An 18,934-nucleotide genomic window follows, 5' to 3' on the forward strand; every position below is an offset into this window, starting at 1 on the left:
AACTACTGAGCCTGTGTGCCACAACTACTGAAGCCTGTGCACCTAGAGCCCTTGCTTCACAACAAGAGAAGCCATGCAATGAGAAGCCTGTGCACTGCAACAAAGAGTAGCTCCTGCTTGCCGCAACTAGACATAGCCTGTGCACAGCAACAAAGACCCTATACAGCCATAAATTAAAAAAAAAAAATCTTAAAAAAAAATGGTCAACCTTGGATTGGGCAAGTTCATCATCTTGAAGACTGCTAAGTCAATAGACATAATTCAACATTTATCTTCCCTTTATTTTATGAACTGTACCACTGAGTAACAAAATAATAGTTATGGGGAAGCTTTTCATTATAAAGGTATTTCAACTAATGAATGAAAAAGAAGTGAGAGAATTGAAAATCACCATTTTGCAGCTCTCAAGGAATTAACACACCTAAGCATTGAGCATCAGTAGATGCTAACATCACAAAAAGAGAGATGGCCAGACATTATGTGCTTCCTGATCAAAAAACATAGAAACCAGTCTGTAAAGACTGGAAGAAGTGTTTGCTCCTTCAAATGCACAGACCCTAGAATGTATATATATGTATAACTGAATCACTTTGCTGTACAGCAGGAATTAACACATTGTAAATCAACTATACTTCAATAAAATAAAATTTTGAAAAATGCACAGACACTAATGCAAGGCTACATGGATCATGAAGAATCAGGCAAATATGACACTGCCAAAAGAAACGAATACAGCTCCAAAGGCAAAGAAACGGAGATCTGTGCTTTGCCTGACAAGGAATTCAAAATAATCGTCTTAAAGAAATTGAATGAAATGCAAGAGAACACAAGTAGACAACTAAACAAAATCAAGAAAATGATGCATGAATAAAGTGAAACGTTTAATGAAGAAATAAAACCATAAAAAGAGCTAAACAGAATTATTGGAGCTGAAGAATACAATGGAATGTTGAAGCTCAGTAGAGAACTTCAACAACAGATTTGTTCATGTAGAAGAATGAATCAGTGAACGTAAAGACAAATCATTTGAAATTAGCTAGTTAGAGGAACAAAAAGGACAAAGAATGAAAAAGAGTGAAGAAAACTTATGTAAATTATGTGATACCCTCAAGTGTTTGAAAATTTCTATCATGGGAGTCCTAGAAGGAGAAGAGAGAGAGAAAGGAGGGAAAAGATTATTTAAAGAAATAATAGCTGAAAACTTTGCAAGTCTTGGAAATGATAATGACACGCAAGTATAGGAAGCTCAAAGGACCCCAAGCAGGATCAACCGAAAGAACATTACTCTGAGATACATTGTAATTAAAATGTTAAAAACCAAAGACAAGGGTAGAATTTTGAAAGCAGCAAGAGAAAAATGACTTGTCCTGTGCAAGGGGGTCTCCATGAGGCTATCAGTGGATTTCTCTGCAGAAACCTTGCAGACCAGTAGGTGGTGGGATGGTATATTCAAAGTGCTGAAAGAAAAAACTGCCAGGTAAGAATACTATACCAAACAAAACTGTCCTTCAGAAATGAAGAAGAGTTAAAGACATTCCCAGATAAACAAAAGCTATGGGAGTTCATCACCACTAGACCTACCTTAGAAGAAATGTTAAGAGAGTTCTTCAAGTCGAAATGAAAGGATGCTAAGTAAACAACGTGAAAATATATAAAAGTATAAAACTGACTGGTAAAGATTAAAATGCAATCAAATGCAGAACACCCTAATTCTGTAATGGAGGTGTGTAAATCACTTTAACTCTAGTAGAAAAGTTAAAAACCAATAATATTAAAAATAACTATAGCTGTAGTAACGTATTAACAGATGAGCAATATAAAAAATGTAAAGTGTGACATCAATAGCATAAAATGTGAGGGAAAGAGAAGTAAAAGTATAGAGTTTTTGTATGTAATCGAAGCTGTTATCAGCTTAAAATAGACTATTATATCTATAAGATGTTTAATATAAGCCTTATGGTAACCACAAAGGAAAAAACCTATAGTAGTTACACAAAAGACAAAGGTATTAAAGAATACCATTACAAAAGACAAATTATAAAGGAAGATAGTAAGAGAGGAAAAAGAAAGAAGGAAGTAAAAAAATAGGCAGTCAGAAAATAATGAGTAAAATGGCAAGAGAAAGTTCTTACCTATGAATAATTACTTTAAACATAAATGAACTAAATTCTTCATTCAAAAGACACATAGTGGCTGAATGGATTTAAAAAAAACAGTATTCAACAATATGCTGCCTGTAAGAGACTCACAGTAGCTTTAAGTACACATAGGTAGAAAGCAAAGGGATGGAAAAAGATACTCCATGCAAATGGTAACCAACAGATAACAGGAGTGACTATACTTATATCAGATAAAATAAACTTTCGTTCAAAATTGGTCACAAGAGACAAAGAAGGTGACTACACAGTGACAAAGGGATTAATTCATCAAGAGGATATAACAATTGTAAATATATGTATCCAGCATTGGAACATCTAAATATTTAAGGCAAATATTAACAGAACTGAAGGGAGAAATAGGCAGCAATAAAATAATAGTAGTAGACGTCAATACCCCTCTTTTAACATCCGGTAGATCACCCAGACAGAAAATCAATAAGGAAACAGTAGGTCTGAATAACACTAGAAACTAAATATACCTGACAGACATATACAGAATATTCCATCCAACAGCACCAGAATACACATTCTTTGCAAGCACACATGGAATATTCTCCAGGATCGATTATATATTAGGCCACAAAGCAAGCCTTAACAAATTTAAGAAAACTGAAATCACATCTAGTATGTTTTCCAAACACAATGGTATGAAAGTGGAAATAAATAACAGGAGGAAAACTGAAATATTCAAAAGTAGTGGAAATCAAACTATACACTCCTGAGTTAAAGAAGAAATCAAAAGGGAATTCAAGAAAGTATTTTGAGACAAATGAAAATGAAAACACAAATACCAAAACTTATAGGATGCAGTAAAAACATTCCCAAGAGGGAAGCTTATAGTGATAAATGCATACATTGAAGAAAAAGAAATATCTCTAATAGACAACCTTACTTTACACCTTAAGGATTTAGAAAAAGAATAATCTAAGCCCAAAGTTACCAGAAGGAAGGAAATAATAAAGATCACAGCAGAAGTAAATGAAATCAAGACTAGAAAGAAAACAGAAAAAAATCATTGAAACTAAGAGTTGGTTTTTTGAAAAAGATAAACAGAATTGATAAACCTTTAGCTAGACTAACCAAGAATAAAGGAGAGAGGACTCAAATAAACAAAACTATAAATGAGACATTACAACTGATACCACAGAAATACAAAGGATCATAAAAGACTGCTGTGAGCTGCAGAGCACAGGGAGATCAGCTTGGTGCTTTGTGACTGCCTGAAGGGGTGGGATGGGGAGGGTGGGAGGGAGGGAGACGCAGGAGGGAAGGGATGTGGGAACAGATGTATATGTATGACTGATTCACTTTGTTATAAAGCAGAAACTAATAAAAAAAATTGTTTACAAAAAGAAAAAAAGACTGCTGTGAAAAAGTATACACCAACAAATTGGATAACCTAGAAGAAATGGATAAGTGCCTAGAAACATACAACCCACCAAGACTGAATCATGAAGACAGAAAACCTGAGCAAACCAATTAAGGAGACTGAGATGGTAATAAAAAAATCCTATCCCCTCAAAAAGACCCAGGACCAGATATCTTCACTGGCAAATTCTGCCAAACATTTAAAGAAGAATTAACGCTAGTCCTCAGACTCTTCCAAAAAAACTGAAGAGGGGGGGACAGTCTCAAACTAATTTTATGAGGCCAGCATTACCCTGATATAAAAGGCAGATAAAGATGCTACAAGAGAAGAAAACTACAAGCCAGGATCACTGAATAATGTAGATGCAAAAATTCTCAACAAAATATTAGCAAATCAAATTCAACAGCACATTGGAAGGATCACCACACCATGATCAAGCAGGATTTATCCCTGGGATGCAAGGATGGGTCAACAGCTGCAAATCAGTAAATGAGATATACCAGATTAATAGAATGAAGGATAAAAATCATGACTCTCAATAGATGCAGAGAAATTGCTTGCCAAAATTCAACACCCTTTCATGACAAAAGCTCTCAAACAAATTTGAGAGGTATAGGAGAAACATACTTCAATGTAATAAAAGCCAAATATGACAGACCCACAGATAACGTCATAGTCAGTGGTGAAAAGCTGAAAGCTTTTCTATTTGGATCAGAAAGAAGATACTCTCTGTACTCCTATTCAACATAATACTGGAAATCTTATCCAGAGCAATTAGGCAAGAAATGGAAATTAAAGGTACCCTATCAGAAAGGAAGAAGTAAAATTGTCTGTTGATGACATGATCTTATATATAGAATACCCTAAAGACTTCACCAAAAAACTGTTAAAAGTAATCAATGAATCCAGTAAAGTTACAGTAATGCAACATATGAAAATCAATTGCATTTCCATACAGTAAAAATGAAATATCTGAAAGAGAAATAGAGAAAGCAATCTTACTCACAATAGCCTCAAAAGCAATAAAATAATCAGGAATAAATTTACCCAAGGAAGTGACAAATATTTACACTGTAAACTATAAGACATTGATGAAAGAAATTGAAGAAGACACAAATAAGAGGAAAGATATCTCATGTTCATGGATTGGAAAGATTAATATTGTTAAAATGTCCATACTACCCAAGGCCATTCTATAGATTAAATGTAATTCCACATTAAACCCAATATCAAAATTCCAATGGAATTTTTTTACAGAAATAGAAAAAATAATCCTAAAATGTGTATGGAACCAAAAAAGATCCCAAAGAGCCAAATCAATTTTGAGAAAGAAGAGCAAAGCTGAAGGCATCACACTTCCTGATTTCAAATTATACTACAAAACTATAGTAATCAAAACAATATGTTACTGCAATAAAAACAGACACATAGACGAATGAAATAGAATAGAATAGAATAGAATAGAGAGCCTGAAAATAAATTCAAGCATATATGGTCAACTAACGCTTGACAATGGAGCCAAGAATACTCAGTGGGGAAAAATCTATTAAATAAATGATGTTGAGAGAAATGGATATTCACATACAAAAAAATGGACCCCTATCTCACACCACTCAGAAAAATTAACTTGAAATGAATTGAAGACTTGAATGTAAAGATCTGAAACCATAGAACTCCTAGAAGGAAACAGAGAGAAAAAAAGCTCCTTGACATTGGCCTTGGCAACGATATTTTGGATATGACACCAAGAGCACAAGCAACAAAGCAAAAATAAACAAGTGACATTACATCAAGCTAAAAAGCTTATGCACAGCCACAGAAACAGCAGAATGAAGAAGCAATGGAATGGAGAAAATATTTGCAAACCATGTATCAGATAAGGGGTTAATATACAAAATATATTGGGAACTCATACAATTCAATAACCCTCCCTCAAAAAAAAACCCTCCAAATCATTTGATTGAAAATGGCAGAGGACCTGAATAGACATTTTTCTAAGAAGACTTACAAATGGTCAAGTACATGAAAAGATGCTCAACATCACTGATCATCAGGGAAATGCAAATCAAACCCACAGTGAGATATCACTTCACATCTGTTAGAATGGCTACTGCTGAAAAGGCAAAAGATAACAAGGATGGCAAGGATGTGGAGAAAAGGGAACCCTAGTGCACTGTTGGTGGGAATGTAAGTAGGTAAAGCCATTATGGAAAACAGAATGGAGGTTCCTCAGAAATTAGAAATAGAACTACTGAATAATCAAGCAATCCCACTTCTGGGTATATATCCAAAGGAAATGAAATCAGTATCTCGAAGAGATATCTGCACTCCCATGTTCATTCCAGCATTATCAGCCACAGCCAAGAGATGGAAACAACCTAAATGGCTATTAACAGACTAATGGATAAGGATGGTGTGCTATTGATGTGTATATAAATATGTATATGTATGTGTGTGCGTGTATATATACACAACACATAATGTAATATTAGCCATAAAAAAAAGGAATTCTGTCATTTGTGACAATGTGGGTAGACCTTTAGGGCATTATCCTAAATGAAATAAGTCATAATTTCACTTACTGTATAATTCACTGTATAATTTCACTTACATTAGAAGCTAAGAAAACAGACAAATTCGTAGAACAGAGAGTAGAATGGTGGTTTCCAGAGGTTGTTGGGGGAATTGTTTACAAACTTCCAGTTATAAGATGAATAAGTTCTGGGGATCTAATTTTCATCATGGTGACTATAGTTAATGATACTGTACTTCATAGTTGACAGTTGCTAAGAGAGTAGATTTTAAATATTCTCACTACAAAACATTGTAATTGTGTGAGGTGATAACTGTGTTAACTAACCTTATTGTTTTAATTATTTCACAGTATATATGTGTGTCAAATATGTGATGGTGTTATAAATGTCATATGTCAATTATATACCAATAAAGCTGGAAAAAAACTTTTAAAAAGTTTAAAAAATTACACAGTACCACCTATAGTTTTGCCAAAGGATGAAATCTGAGGTTGATCACGCCTCTGGATCCAGCAGCAAATTTGCAGGAAATATTGAGGATAGAGGAATAAGTTGAATTGCACCACAAGAATGCAATTGGCAAAATCCACACTGTGGGAAATTCTGCAGGTCAAGGGGCTCATGTTTTCTTCAATAGATAAATTAAAAGGAGAAGAATGGAGAGGGAACCTGTCAATTGAAAGAACTTTAAAGACATAATCAGATTTTTTAAAATGAGCAAGACCAAAGTATAGTATCAGGATGGATAACTTGAATGATAAAAATATAAAGAAACATAAGGAAGTGAATATGATAAAATTCAGACAGTGGTTAGTTTTGGGGGGAGGAAGGGAGTTGTGACTGTGGTGTCATACAAGGAGGGATTTCTGGGGTGGGTGGCAAAGTTCTAAATCTTGACCTGGGTGGTGGTTAGTAGGCCATTTGAGTAATAATAGACATTGAATTTTGCATCTGTTTTGTGTGGTTTTTCTGTATCTGTTTTACTTTATAATAAAAGGTTAAAATATAAAATATTTTAAATAAAATAGTGCCCACTACATCTTCTTTGATGCTATTCATGTTGTTTACTAGACTACGGTAAATTCTGAGAAATTCTGCCATTAATAAACCTTGCTTTGTTTAAACACACACACACTCGAAGCCAAATAAAAGAATGCTTAGGTTATACTGGAAGCCACTAGATTAAACATCTGATTGCTTCAGGGAGGAGTTTTATTCTTAGAGCTACTGCTTATCCTAAGTTAAGTACCTTTCTAAAAATTTTGACATTCGTTGTATAACAGTTCCCTGGAGGATTATTTCAGCCACACATGGGCCCCCTTGAAGACCTTTGTCCAGCTGGAGCTAGTTCATTCTCCCTGCTATCAGAGGTCTTATCTTGATTCTTATTAAACATAAAAGGGGGTTAAATATCTCTCTACCTGCAATAAATTTTTGTTTGGTCATTTTAAGTTTTATATCACGAGGGTGTAGTGAAGACGTAAAAGATATGGACTCTGGGGCCGTCTGTGTGGTACTATAGACAATGGTCAGGATAGGCTGGTTGCTAAAATAGCCCATTATATACCGTGTGTGGAGAATACTGAAGGCGTGCAGTTCTCTTCAGTACCATCACTGTTAGTCGCTGTGAGATACAGAAATATTTTATTCGGTGAACTCCTCAGTTTCTGCACTTCAGGGGCTATGGTGCCTCAGCTTGGCACACTGCACAGCTCCTGGATGCCTTTGTGGCCTTTTATGTTCAGTAATGCTGCGCAGCTCCTTTTCTACCTGTCCTTCTCCAGAGATTCCCTGTCATCATTCCTGTGATGGTTAATTTTATGTGTCGACTTGACTTGGCTAAGGGATGCCCAGAAAGCTGGTAAAACATCATTTCTGGGTGTGTCTGTGAGCGTTTCTGGAAGAGATTAGCATTTGAATCAGTACACTGAGTAAATCAACCTCACCAGTGCGGGTGGGCATCATCCAAACCATTGAAGGTCTGCACAGAACCAAATGGCAGAGGGAAGGTGAATTCACTCTCTTTGCTTGAGCTGGGACACCCATCTCCTCCTGTCCTTGAGCGTCAGTGCTCCTGGTTATCAGGCCTTCAGACTTAGACTGGGATTCACATCATTGGTTCTCAGGCTTTCAGGTTTGGACTAGAATTATAGTACCACCTTTCCTGGGCCTCCAGCTTGCAGACTGTAGCTCATGGGACTCCTCAGCCTCCATAACTGTGGGAGCCAATTCATCATAATGAATCTCTCTGTATATATATATTTGTATAAATCCTGTTGGTTCTGTTCCTTTGGAGAACCCTGACTAATATAATTCCCTCATCCCAGGAATGCAGGGAAGTAAAATTAGCAGTGAATCCTTGTTTCAGAGACTTGAGGATAGTCAATTTTAGTAAATACTCAGTAAATATTTAGTTATATTCACTAGCAGCAAACAATTCACTTGTAAACAGGAAAAATGGTATCTAGTGGTGTGTAACTTGAACAATGCATATGCTTATGTTTTTCCTTGAATTTTTTTCTTTCCCTTAAAAATTGTATGTATTTGTTGTTCTTAAAGTAATGTAGGGACTTCCCTGGTGGCGCAGTGGTTAAGAATCCACCTGCCAATGCAGGGGACACGGGTTCGAGCCCTGTTCCAGGAAGATCCCACATGCCGCGGTGCAACTGAGCCCGTGCACCACAACTACAGAGCCTGTGCTCTAGAGCCCGTGCTCTAGAGCCCGTGAGCCACAACTACTGAGCTCACGTGCCACAACTACTGAAGCCTGTGCGCCTAGAGCCCATGCTCTGCAACAAGAGAAGCCACTGCAATAAGAAGCCTGTGCACCACAATGAAGAGTAGCCCCCGCTCACCGCAATTAGAGAAAGCCCGCGCGCAGCAATGAAGACCCAACACAGCTAAAAAAAAAAAAAAATCTATTCCTGGCTTCTGAAAAAAATAATAAAATAAAGTAATGTAAATCTATTACATACAAACTTGAAAAATGAAAAAAATATTTGTATATTCTCACCGCTATAATATAATCATGATTATGATTTTATATATTTCTTTCTAGTCTATTTTGGTATGAATTTTTTGCATAGTTTTGTGATAAAAACATGCATATAACTGTGATTTTCCCTTTTAAATTTAGCCTTAGGTAATTATGATATAATTATATACATATTTCCATATTGCATTGTTATCACAATAGTAATTTTTTTAGTGCATTAAACTTCATCATTTGGCTCTATCATATTTTTTAACTGTTAACCTACTATAGGTTAGTATGTTTCTTATCACAGTTGAGCAAATATATTTTTTATAATATATAACATCATTCACATTTCTTTTTGGTTGTTGCTCTGAATTCTTAAAGTAGTATATTAACAAGTGTCAAGAATTTCAGTAAACTTCTAATTTTTCTTTTAGCTCTGTCATCAAATCTAGCAAATCTAGTGATTGTTAAAGTAGGAGGAATATATTAATTTGCCAACTGTTCTACCTATGATCTTAATTATATATGACTTAGTAAAGCCATGTAAAACTTGAGCGAGGCAGGAATCTTGTTTACATCTAGGAATTGACCACAGAATAGCAGTTGTGGACAGTGTAGAAACTCGGTAGAAAAATGAAGATTCTTTATTTGGAGCCCAGGAAAAGTAATGCAGCATTTTAGATGTGTGTAAGTATGTGCATCCTTGGGAGATGGTTCTTAGTTTTCATCATATGTTCAAAGGAATCCAATAACTAACCAATGGTGTGAGCACAATGTTTCCTGGTTGAATGGAATGCCATTTTTGTGAGTTTCTTTATTTGTTGTTCCCTCTTTCCCTGCCTTCCCCTGTCTCTCTTTCCTTATTCATTATGTTCAGTACTCGAACTCAGAAAACGGTTCTTTTTGGTGAGCAGCGATTTATCACATGAAAGTTTCTAATGACTTTAAACATTTTAAAAAACTGAACACATATGAAATCGTTAATCAAATACTGTGTCAATCTGTTTTGATTTGGGGAAGTTTTCCCATTTAAATCAGTAATTTAGTGTTACCTTCCTTTGGTAGAATTTTTAAAGAAAGCACGACCAGGATGCTGATCATTAAATAAATTTCTACTATTCCTACAACCTACTATGTTTTGACAAGTCCATAATGAACTGAGTGTGGAAATCATTCATCAAATGCAGTTATCCTTTTGCTGTGTTATTTCAAAAGGTATAGCTTTACTAACTCCATTAAAATTTGAGGCTTTCTAAGTTTTTGCACAACTAAAGCAAAGAGACATTCTGTGAAAATAACCTTAAATAAAATTCTTTTTAGGTTTTAAAAACTCTGCTTCTTCAAAAGATAAAATCTTAGTCATTTTTGATTACCAGATGACAGGAACAACCTCTCTTTTCTAGTGTAACAGGGCTTCTGATATGCAATGACCACCTTGTTTTTGATAAAGGACTAATCAGTATCATATTTTTTCTTAGGAATGGGCTGTTTCTGGGGAGCTGAAAGGAAATTCTGGACCCTGAAAGGAGTATATTCAACTCAAGTTGGTTATGCAGGAGGCTACACTCCCAATCCTACTTATGAAGAAGTCTGCTCAGGTAGGAAGAATTTGCTCTATCACATAAGGAACAAGGACGGACTCGTCCCTGCTGGCAGATGACGGGATCTTTAAAATGGAAATAATTTTTTTGTGTGTTTTCTCAGTCTTCTCTTGCCTGTTTCTATAAATATACTTGCTGGCCTTTCACTTCATATTTTTAGAAGATAATAGACTTCCTACGGAATGTGTCATTTAGCTTTTGTTGCAGAAAAATCACCCTGAAACTTAATCGCTAAAACAATCATTTGTTACCTTATGATTCTGTGGGTCAGCAATTTAGACTAAGCTCAGCCCGGTGGTTCTTCTGCTGGTTTCATCTGGGTTCATTCATGTGATTTCAGTCAACTGGTGGGTTGCCTGGGGGCTAGTTGATCTTTGATGGCTTCGCTCATACATTTGGCAGTTGCTGCTGGCTGTCACTTCCTCTTGCCTGGGGTAATGGGGTTGATGGAACGTATGTCTTCACACACTGGCCTGGGTGAATTCATGTGATGGCGGATGCAGAGATACGGAGCAGTAAGAGAGGACAGGCACCATTCTGCTAGTACTTTTCAAATCTCTGAGTCACATTTACTATTGGTCCCATTGATCAAAGCAGGTCACATGGCCTAGCCCAGAATCTGTGTGGGAGGGACTTCCCAAAGGCAGGTGTACAGGGAGATGTGAAGACATTGGGATCATCACCACATCACTCTATCACCTGGGACAAATATGTCATATACCAGACTTGTTTTCTTGAGGGAAAGACACTAAAAATCAGGCTATAATGAAGGGATTGTCAAACTGTGGCTTGCAGGCTAAATCCTGCCTGCTGCCTGTTTATATAAAGTTTTTTTTTCTTTAAACACAGACATGACTATTTATTTATGTTATCTGTGAATGTTTTCATGCCACAGTTGCACTTGAGTGGATGCATCTGAGACAGTATGGCCTGTGAAACCTAAAATGTTTATGATCCGGCCCTTTACAGAAAAATATTTGCTGACTGGGATAGGCAGTTGCCTCCGTGGCAAATTCTAGCTCAATGACCAGATAACTTTCTGGAATTTGTTTTGTTTTGTTATTTCTGGCCTTCAAGGATTTCCTTTTACCTTTCTGCCAGCTCTGGTCGCATTTAAAACACATTATTTTTCTCTTAAAATTTTTTTTTCATTTTAAATATGAAAATGGTATATATTTAAGGTGTACAGCATGATACTTTGATATACATAGTGAAACAATTACTAATAGTCAAGCTAATTAACATACCCCTCTCCTCATGTACTTTTTTTGGGTGGTGAGAGCACCTTTGATCTACTCTCTTAGCAAATTCCAAGTATACAATACAGTATTACTAAGTACAGTCACCATGCTGTACCTTGTATCTCTACAGCTAATTCATCTTACATAAATAAACGTTTGTACCCTTTGACCAACATCTCCCCATTTCCCTGGTAACCACCATTCTACTCTCTGCTTCTGTGAGTTCGATTTTTTTAGACTCCACTTGTAAGTGAGACGGTGCAGTATTTTTTTTCTGTGTCTAGTTTATTTCACTTAGCATACTGTCCTACAGGCTCACTCATGTTGTTGCAAATGACAGGATTTCCTTCATTTTTTTAGACTGAATAGTATTCCGTGTGTACGTGCCACATCTTCTTTATCCCTTCATTGATGGACATTTAGGTTGTTTCATACCTTGGCTATTGTGAATAATGCTGCAGTGCACATGGGAGCAGAGATGTCTCTTTAAGATACGGATTTCATTTCCTTTGTGTGTATACCCAGAAGAGAGGTTGCTGGATCGTATGATAGTTCTGTTTTGAATTTCCTGAGGCACATCCACACTGTAAAATACATTTTTTAAAAGAATATTTTATTTACTATCTTAAGAGTTCTTAATAGGGAGAGTTTATCTAGTATACAGCCCACCACATTGACAGAAATGGGATTTTAAAAAATATGTAAATAGTTTTATCATTTAAAAATAAAGGTTGGCATTGGTGTTATCTGTGGGCCCTCTCAGCTCTTTGAGGGTGCTGCGAATGTAGGCGGGGCTGGGGGGGGAATTGGAGTTTGGGAGTTTGTTCGATAATGAGCGGGTCGATTTGTTTGCTGCAATATGAATTCTGATTTTGAAATGAAATTTGAACTGTGCACCAATGAAAATGTCAGGAAAATATACATATTCTTCTTTTTCTTGCTTCTGGAGAAGAATTGAAATATTCTGATCAGTGTTGAAAATGTGGAATATCGAACAAATACGTTCATGGTTAATCCATTTTTTTCCTCTGCTTCTGTTTCAAAATTAAACAAATGCTTATGCAGAACTATAAATAGAGAGATTCAGATGAACCCTGGAGATTGCCCAGGTGTATCCTCTTAAAGCTTAGGAATGGAAATGAATAGATTCCTTCCTGTAATTGCAGACCTGACTTAATAGCCTAAGAGGAAAAGTTGCTAAGAAAACCTCCAGATATCTACTGCTTATATTGTTACTGTCTACCAGCAAAATGTTAATCATCAATTAGAATATCGTGGTTGCTGGTTTGCTCAGACTCTCTCCAATTCAGTTCTTCACCGTAACAAGAACAACATGACAGTTGCCCTTTGTTGAACTCCTACTATGTGCCAGACACTGTAACAAGCACTTTTTGCATCTTTGCTTTTTTCCATCTGATCTTTCAAACAGCCCCATGAAGGGCCTCAGTTTCTGCTTTTTTACAGAGGGAGTATTGAGGCTCAGAGAGAATAAGTAACTTACCTGAGGTCATATCTCCAGACCTCCTTAGCTCTCAGCTCAAAACTTATGCCATTGACTGTGGTGTAAATCACCCAGCTGTCATCACAGCCCAGCCATTCTCCATCCACCTATTTATGCTTCCCTCCTCCACACATTCTCTTCCATGTATACTTTTGAATCTATCGGTATGCTTTTTAATGATTACTGTAAGGAAAATACCAAGCAGTTTTTTTGGGTCTTTCTGATGTTTACAAGGAAAAAGGAAAAAACCCTTTTAAGATACAGTTCATGCAGACATCTGGTGCGTTAGAGGCCTGTAGCAACAGTGAAGTACAGAAACCACGGAGGTCGGTAAAGAACTCTCTATTTGACGTGAACACTACCTGCTAAGTTAGCGGTGGCATCCGGAAGCATGGTTGTCATGGAAACTTGTTCCCGATTGGAAAGAGGTAGTTATAGGGTCTTATCCAGACTCAGAAGGAGAGATTATTTCTTTCCCCAGGCTTTTTTTTTTTTGTTCTGATCATGAAAGGGAAAAACAAAAAGGCAGAGAGAAGCTGTGATAGAAAGGTCTCTCTAGCACAGAAGTGGTGGAGCCTTCAGATCCCTGGGAATAGCGGGGAAGGAGAACAAACAAGGTCCCCAGCTAATTAAAGATTTTTGACCAAGGAGAGGGATGGGGGAGACAGAAAGCAGGTTATACTGGCTAGACCTCCCTACTGGGGCCTCAGGTGCTCAAAGCCTTGTTGAACAAGTCAGCCCTGGAGGGGTCTGCCTTGCAAGAAAGAAAAACCCAGGCTCTGCTAAGATGTATGATCGTTGCTGAGGTTTCATGTGAGAGAAATACTAGTCTGTGCTCCAGTATTTGCATTAAGTTCCAAATTGCTTACTCTTGTGTTTGCAATTAAGCTTGTAAAACTTTGGTCACAACCAGGAGTCTTTTGTAAAGGTATTCCTTTCTTCCTTCCTTCCTGCCTTCCTTCAAGAAAAGAGGCCCAAGGACCTGGATTGTGTGGCAACTGCCTTCTGTCACAGAGCAGGACGCCTGAGCCTGAGGTACCACTGGGTTTTTTGGGGGCAGGTGCCAGAATTATAGGGCTAGCACTCAGGAAGGGGTTCTCAAAACCCACTGGGCTAGCTTTACCACTCCCTTCTACCCTGACCGATCATCTGGGAGATGCTTCCAGAGTCAGAGCTTGTGTCAGAGCTTCCACAAGTATTGTCTTGGCGAACAGATTGGTGATCACAAGCCATGGAACCAGAACCACTGGCTGAAGTTGGTCATGCCTGCTTGCTAGTGGGTATGCATGTGAATGTGAAAGCAGGTGTGTGTCCAGACAGGCTGCATATCAGTGTCTGAATGGTGTTTCTGTGTGGCTACAGATGGGCCAGTGATTGGAGTTGTGCTTAGGCATGTGGAAAAGACATATGACTTCTAGTAACAGCCAGGAGAGGACGTGGCCCCCACAGTGACATTCATTAACGGCTCACCAAGGGGTCTGTTACATGCTGGGTGATATGTGTGAGTCTACAGCCCAACACATGTAGAAGACCCATGGGGAAAACAGTTCCTCAAGCATTTGCAAAGTTGCCTTTTGGGAATGAAGTATAAAATAAGCCTGTAATGCATCAGAGCCAAGATAGGCAATCACTTAGAAGAGAGCTTGGCTTCTGGGTCTTTGGGACTTCAGAGTAACCTGACGGAATGCCCTGACGTATGTAAAAGGAAAAGAAGAGAACCTTAGCAGGGAGGCTGGTCAGCCAGGTCTGCCAGGCCAGCCTGGGAAAGGGGAGGTCCTGCTGGCCCCCCAACAGGTTGCTCTATAAGGTTTGGCTGCTGGACAGACTCCCAGAGCCTGACACCATGACACTTTTAAGTTCTATCACTAACTCATCTTGTTCTGATACACACTCTGTAGAAACGTCTCATCTTTTGTCCTCCTGTGGAGATTATTTACAGGAAGAGAATGCAAGGAGACCAGGTCAGCCAGACAGTTCTACTTCTCATTTCAAATTCAATGAAATGCTATTCTGAGAAGTATATCTCAGTCTATTGTGAGTTTAGTCTACACAGGTCATTCTCTCCATATTCAATTAACCTTGGGTTACATTCAGTGTAGAAATGGAATTTGGCCTTCAGAGCTGAGAGTCAGAAGCCTGACTGCCATGATTTTCGAAAGGCTGTGATTGCCTCCTTGCGTTTCCCTAGAGATTCCGCGTCCCTCACATGTCCATCATTTCATTTAAACCTGTTTTAAAAGTGACCACCCTCCTATAATAGGCACTTAAACTTCCTTTCCTCAGATTCATCAATTAGCACTGGAGCTCACAGACTGAGAAACTTGCATCTCTCAGGTATTTTAGGCCTGAATTCTGAGTCCTCTGAGAGCTGCCCACCACCAGCTGCTGTACCAAGAACCCAGTCTCAGCTTGGATGCAGGGTAGCATTGCTCACAGCCACTGTTTGGCTACTGTTTCTTGTGTCTCAGATCTGTCTCTAAGACATGTGCTGAGAAGTAGTTTAAATCTTAGTGGCCATCATTCTGTTCCTGAAATGATTTCCAAGGATTCATTTATTCACAAGGTATTCCTTAACAGCTCAGTGTATGCCTGGCACTGGAGAACCCATAAAAACCTGGAAGGGAACAGCCAGGAAGAGCCTAAATTTCATGTAGGCTTTCTTGATGAATTAAATTCACCATTGATTGGGAATGTACTGCATGCAAGACATTGTACTAGGTACTTCATATCATTGTATGTGATACCAAGTTGAAAAATGCTAGTACCTGTCTTCCAGAATTCTTCCTCTATTGTTAAATGAAAGCTTGATCTTTCACATTTAAAGAGTTGTGCTGACCCTGGCTTTAGACACACACACACACACACACACACACACACTCACTCACACACTCACACAAACCACACATTTGTTATGCAAACCAACTGATTAACTGGCATGCTGTTGCTTTCCTACGTTGATTTTAGAAGTAATTGAGCTATTCAGTTTCTTGAATACCCTGATAGAGAATTATTCTTACATTTTATAATAACGACTACACAGATGAAAGTATGAAAAGACATTCTGCAATGGATAAGCGTTCTGGGTTAATTTCAGTGCATTAGCCTAATACACAAATAACCCCATTTCTGGCAAGAAAACCCAGGATGTTCATTCACTGGGTAATATCTTTTCGTATTTTGCTTACAGATGTTCAGAACAATTCCATGTTTATCAGTCTATTCAAAAGCTTTTAGAAATCTGCACAGCCAAGTGGCACCAAAACCAGAAGCATGAAAGGGACTGTACAACTTTCTCTCATAAGAGAGATTTATACAGTCACCATGGAAAATCTGAGGCCCAGACGCTTTTCTTTATCAACAGAATACTCTGGTGGATTTTCATGCAACGTGTTTGGTAGAAGTCCCGAGCAGGAGCCAGGGCTTGGGAGGAGCAGAGAGTGGGAGGCTCCTGTCACCTTCCTGTGATGTCCATGCCGAGGCTGTACCACTCTTTGGACTCAGCTACCTCTCTTGTAAAATGGGGGCAGTGCTGCTTTATGAAGCCCATAGGGTTGTGGTGAGGTTCTTATTTGAAAATAAAATTATTTCATATTGGGAGTAGGAAATCCAGGACATAAGCTTTCTATCACTCTAGCTCTTGGGTATATTAAAGATAAAAGTGATGGGTCAGGAAGCATCGCTTGGCAGGGGCCTGGGCTCAGCCCACGGAATGTGCGCACGGCGCAACAAGCAGAAGCCATTTTCTTCTTTTTCTCTTCTGTGTTCTCAATAGGTCATATCCACCCCCCTCTCCAAATGCAAATCCTTATTTCCTCGATGCTTCAGAGCTCTAACAAAGCATTGAATAATTTCCCCACTAATATAAAAAAACTCAATATACTTTTTTAGTTTGACAATTTCTGAAGTGTTTGGGTGGATGTGCATGTCTATGTATCTTGCATGAGATTAATGACCCCATTCTTTTTCAAAGTAGTGATGAGTTCTGTTATTAGCAGATTTTACCAAGCAGTGTAAAACTCTTTCTAAATTCCTTGCAGACTACATTAAATCTCTCTTTAGTGCATAGTAAGTCTTATTGTACTCTTTTCAATGTCAGTCAAGGTAAATTACTAAGTTATTGACATATCCCTGAAAATGCCAGAATTCTGGTGTTCAGTTCTTGCTATAAGCAATTTGATCACTTTTTGCTCCTCTTATATTAGACATAAAATTAACCTTGAACTTGTAGCAAGCAGGGTGAAAATGCTTACCTCTCTCAAACCACCAGGCAGAAAGCAAGCCCCAAGGTCAGGGGTCCTGTGACTCCTAGTTATAACCTGGGTTCTAGAACCAAATACAACCTCTCCACGCATCATGCCCTTTTAAGTGAGGATGGCTATCAAGAATTCAGAGTGGGGCTTCCCTGGTGGTGCAGTGGTTGAGAGTCCGCCTGCCGATGCAGGGGACACGGGTTTGTGCCCCGGTCCGGGAAGATCCCACATGCTGCGGAGCGGCTGGGCCTGTGAGCCATGGCCGCTGAGCCTGCGCTTCTGGAGCCTGTGCTCTGCAACAGGAGAGGCCGCAACAGTGAGAGGCCCGTGTACCACACACACACACACACACACACACACACACACACACACACACACACACACAAAAGAATTCAGAGTGGAGGTGGCTGTTGAGTTTGAATTAAGATTTTGAGAGATCAATTATCATTTCAGTTACGCTATTTTTTTTTAATTGAGTACTGTTTTTTTTTTAATTTATTTAATTTATTTACTTATTTTTGCGGTACGCGGGCCTCTCACTGTTGTGGCCTCTCCCGTTGCAGAGCACAGGCTCCGGATGCGCAGGCTCAGCGGCCATGGCTCACAGGCCCAGCCGCTCCGCGGCATGTGGGATCCTCCCGGACCGGGGCACGAACCCATGTCCCCTGCATCGGCAGGCGGACTCTCAACCACTGCGCCACCAGGGGAGCCCTGGGGTTTTTTAGTCGTTCTTATGTCTGCGGGATGCTCAGTGCTGTGTGCTATCGCTGGGAGCCGAGCTGAGGCTGCGACAGCAGAGCGTTCTGGAGCCTCTCGCGTTAACCCATGTGCTGGCATCTCTCGTTTCTCCTGACCTCGGAGCCAGAAAGGAAGTCGTTTGACCAGCAGGTGTTGTTGCCTTGCCCACTTTCAGAGCTTCTGCAGGTCTGGTTTCCAGCCTGGGCTGTGGGCCGTGGGGCCTGCAGAGTTGGGAACAGTCTGCAAATCGATGTGTCCACCAGGCAGGTCCTGAAGGTCTGAGTAACCATCTCGCTCACAGCTACTTCGGATCTTCAGTCTGCAAGGGAGATGACATTGTGAAAATGAAAGACGCATTCATGCAACCTTACTGAACTCAGAGCAGCTTTTGGTCTTCCCCAGTATGCCCTTCATCCCTGGATTCTAGAACCCCAGAGCACCTGTACTTGTGCAGAGGCTTGACAAAATCACGTGATCTCTCGTGCTCACACCGCCGTGGAACCACCATGCTAATGGGCTGTCCAAAGTTCCCAAAGCTGAAACAAAATAGACATGCGCACC

The 18,934-nt window shown here is 38.9% G+C and overlaps 1 protein-coding gene across 3 annotated transcripts in view; it reads left to right on the forward strand.

Moving 5' to 3' along the window:
• MSRA (methionine sulfoxide reductase A) overlaps positions 1-18,934 on the forward strand; it is a 389,937-nt gene that overhangs the window by 183,091 nt on the left and 187,912 nt on the right. For all 3 annotated transcript variants that reach the window (XM_082618736.1, XM_082618734.1, XM_082618735.1), the window contains one exon: positions 10,521-10,640. In XM_082618736.1, the coding sequence (XP_082474862.1) occupies positions 10,521-10,640 (120 nt within the window). The remainder of the gene's footprint in view (positions 1-10,520; positions 10,641-18,934) is intronic.

This window comes from Mesoplodon mirus (assembly GCF_964341445.2).
Source record: "Mesoplodon mirus genome assembly, chromosome: 1".
In the NCBI taxonomy this organism is placed as follows: Eukaryota; Metazoa; Chordata; class Mammalia; order Artiodactyla; family Ziphiidae; genus Mesoplodon; species Mesoplodon mirus.